Source organism: Temnothorax curvispinosus, unplaced genomic scaffold, assembly GCF_003070985.1.
Source record: "Temnothorax curvispinosus isolate PA1 unplaced genomic scaffold, ASM307098v1 QBEX01004683.1, whole genome shotgun sequence".
NCBI lineage: Eukaryota > Metazoa > Arthropoda > Insecta > Hymenoptera > Formicidae > Temnothorax > Temnothorax curvispinosus.
The window spans coordinates 1-1,760 of record NW_020214463.1 but is presented as its reverse complement, the minus strand read 5'-3'; the positions used below and the strand labels follow the sequence as shown (position 1 = coordinate 1,760).

At 34.0% G+C, this 1,760-nt stretch overlaps 1 protein-coding gene across 1 annotated transcript; it reads left to right on the top strand.

The window, feature by feature from the left end:
• The first annotated feature begins 111 nt into the window (after positions 1–111).
• On the top strand, positions 112–1,275 carry LOC112453762 (single-minded homolog 2-like). The gene is made up of 3 exons (XM_025014676.1): positions 112–373; positions 542–631; positions 980–1,275. Exons 2-3 carry the CDS (start codon positions 587–589, stop codon positions 1,235–1,237), a joined length of 303 nt encoding a protein of 100 aa, XP_024870444.1. The 5' UTR covers positions 112–373; positions 542–586; the 3' UTR covers positions 1,238–1,275.
• Positions 1,276–1,760: the final 485 nt, after the last annotated feature.

The following is a 1,760-nucleotide window of genomic DNA, read 5'->3' as shown; positions in this document are numbered from 1 at the left end:
CTCTTGGTGAAATGTATTGATTATTGCGACTGCTGATTCATTTCTACCAATGTAGATTAACTTCAATCTCAGTTTAATTTACTTTTTGCCTTTTTCTAGTTCTAAAAATTAAAAAAAAATATAAAAGTGAGTTACACCGAGATTAAAGTTAATCTACATTCGTAGAAATGAATCAGCAGTCGCAATAATCAATACATTTCACCAAGAGAAAGCATATATTTTCAAACAGGCCTGTGTTCTCGCTCGATATTAAAAGCAGAAGATTGATTTAATTAAGTTTTTTTCAGGTCTCGGAGACGAATGGGGTGCCGTGCCACCGCCCAACAATCCCTTAGAGACCACCATCAAGGAACTGGGTTCGCATCTCTTACAAGTGAGTGATCGTCACTTTTAACTTTCACCGATTAATAAAGACAAATATAAATCCAGAATACAATTCTCAGCTTGCGGAAAATTAGAAAATTTTACGGCGTAAAAATACCTAATAAATTCACATGAGTCGTGAATTAACCTTGTGATAACAGGCTATTTCTGACTGCAGACACTGGACGGGTTCATCTTCGTCGTGGCACCGGACGGGAAAATTATGTACATAAGCGAGACCGCTAGCGTGCACTTAGGTTTGTCGCAGGTGGGAGATATCCCCTCATTTATTTCACTAATTAATAATTCAATTTTGGCAATTTTTTGAGAAAAAAAATGTATTCAACATTTACTTACGCAATTACGTTTATGTTTAAACAACTACGTATCTCTGAATATGTAAATGTCAAGAAAATATAAAAACAAATAAATGAATAATATTGAAAATATCTTGCATGTATAATTTGTAATAAAATTTCCCGCGCAAAATTGCATTATTATGTGTTGTGTGTATCGTATTATTACATCGTTGTGTGTATATGTTACATTGCTACGCCAGGTAATGGAAGTCCACGTTAATCCGGAAACTATTGACGGAAACTGTTCGTATGTGCAGGTGGAATTAACGGGAAACAGCATATTCGAGTACATTTATCCGGAAGATCGCAACGAGATGGTTTCCGTGCTGAATCTTCCGCAGAGCCCTGCGGATCTGGCGGGTTTCACATTCCCGCCACCGAATTCGCGAGGTGAGATCGAGCTGGAACGTGCCTTTCTCCTCAGAATGAAGTGCATCCTAGCGAAAAGGAACGCGGGTCTTGTCACGGAAGGATACAAGGTAAACAAGAAAAAATTAATTTTTATAAAATATTAAATTAATGCCCAATTAATATATCAAACGTCCTCGGGGATAGCACACACATTTAAAGTTTCTTAAAATGATTAAGTTACTATTATGTGCGTATGTATGTACATGTTGACACTTGATCAAAAAATTGTTCAAAATATTATCAGTCATGGTCGAAAAAGATTTTGAATTCCCACGTACATTGTAACTTTGGATTATATAATTTTATTAATTATTATTACAGTAAAGATAAAATAAGTATTAAGCAAAAGGAAATGTCTTGCAAATCTCGTTTTCTTTTTAATATAAGTCAAAAATTTTTTAAGACAAGCTTACGGCAGTAATTTTAAGAACAGAAAAGTAGTCTTTTTTACACAAACAAGAGAGAAAGAAAGACGAGAAGGAGCAAGTTAAATATACGATAGTTTCACTATTCTATGTATAATCCGAGACTGAAAGAGATTAATGGAAGGATACGAGTTGCGCGATTAGTATTCTTTTACTATATACATATATATATATATATATATATATATATATATATGTATAT

Bases quoted from the DNA above. Each gene is read 5' to 3' on its own strand.
- LOC112453762 (XM_025014676.1), top strand. From the start codon at position 587: ATGTACATAAGCGAGACCGCTAGCGTGCACTTAGGTTTGTCGCAG. The intron at 632-979 runs GTGGGAGATATC...TCGTATGTGCAG, and splicing joins TGCACTTAGGTTTGTCGCAG to GTGGAATTAACGGGAAACAG.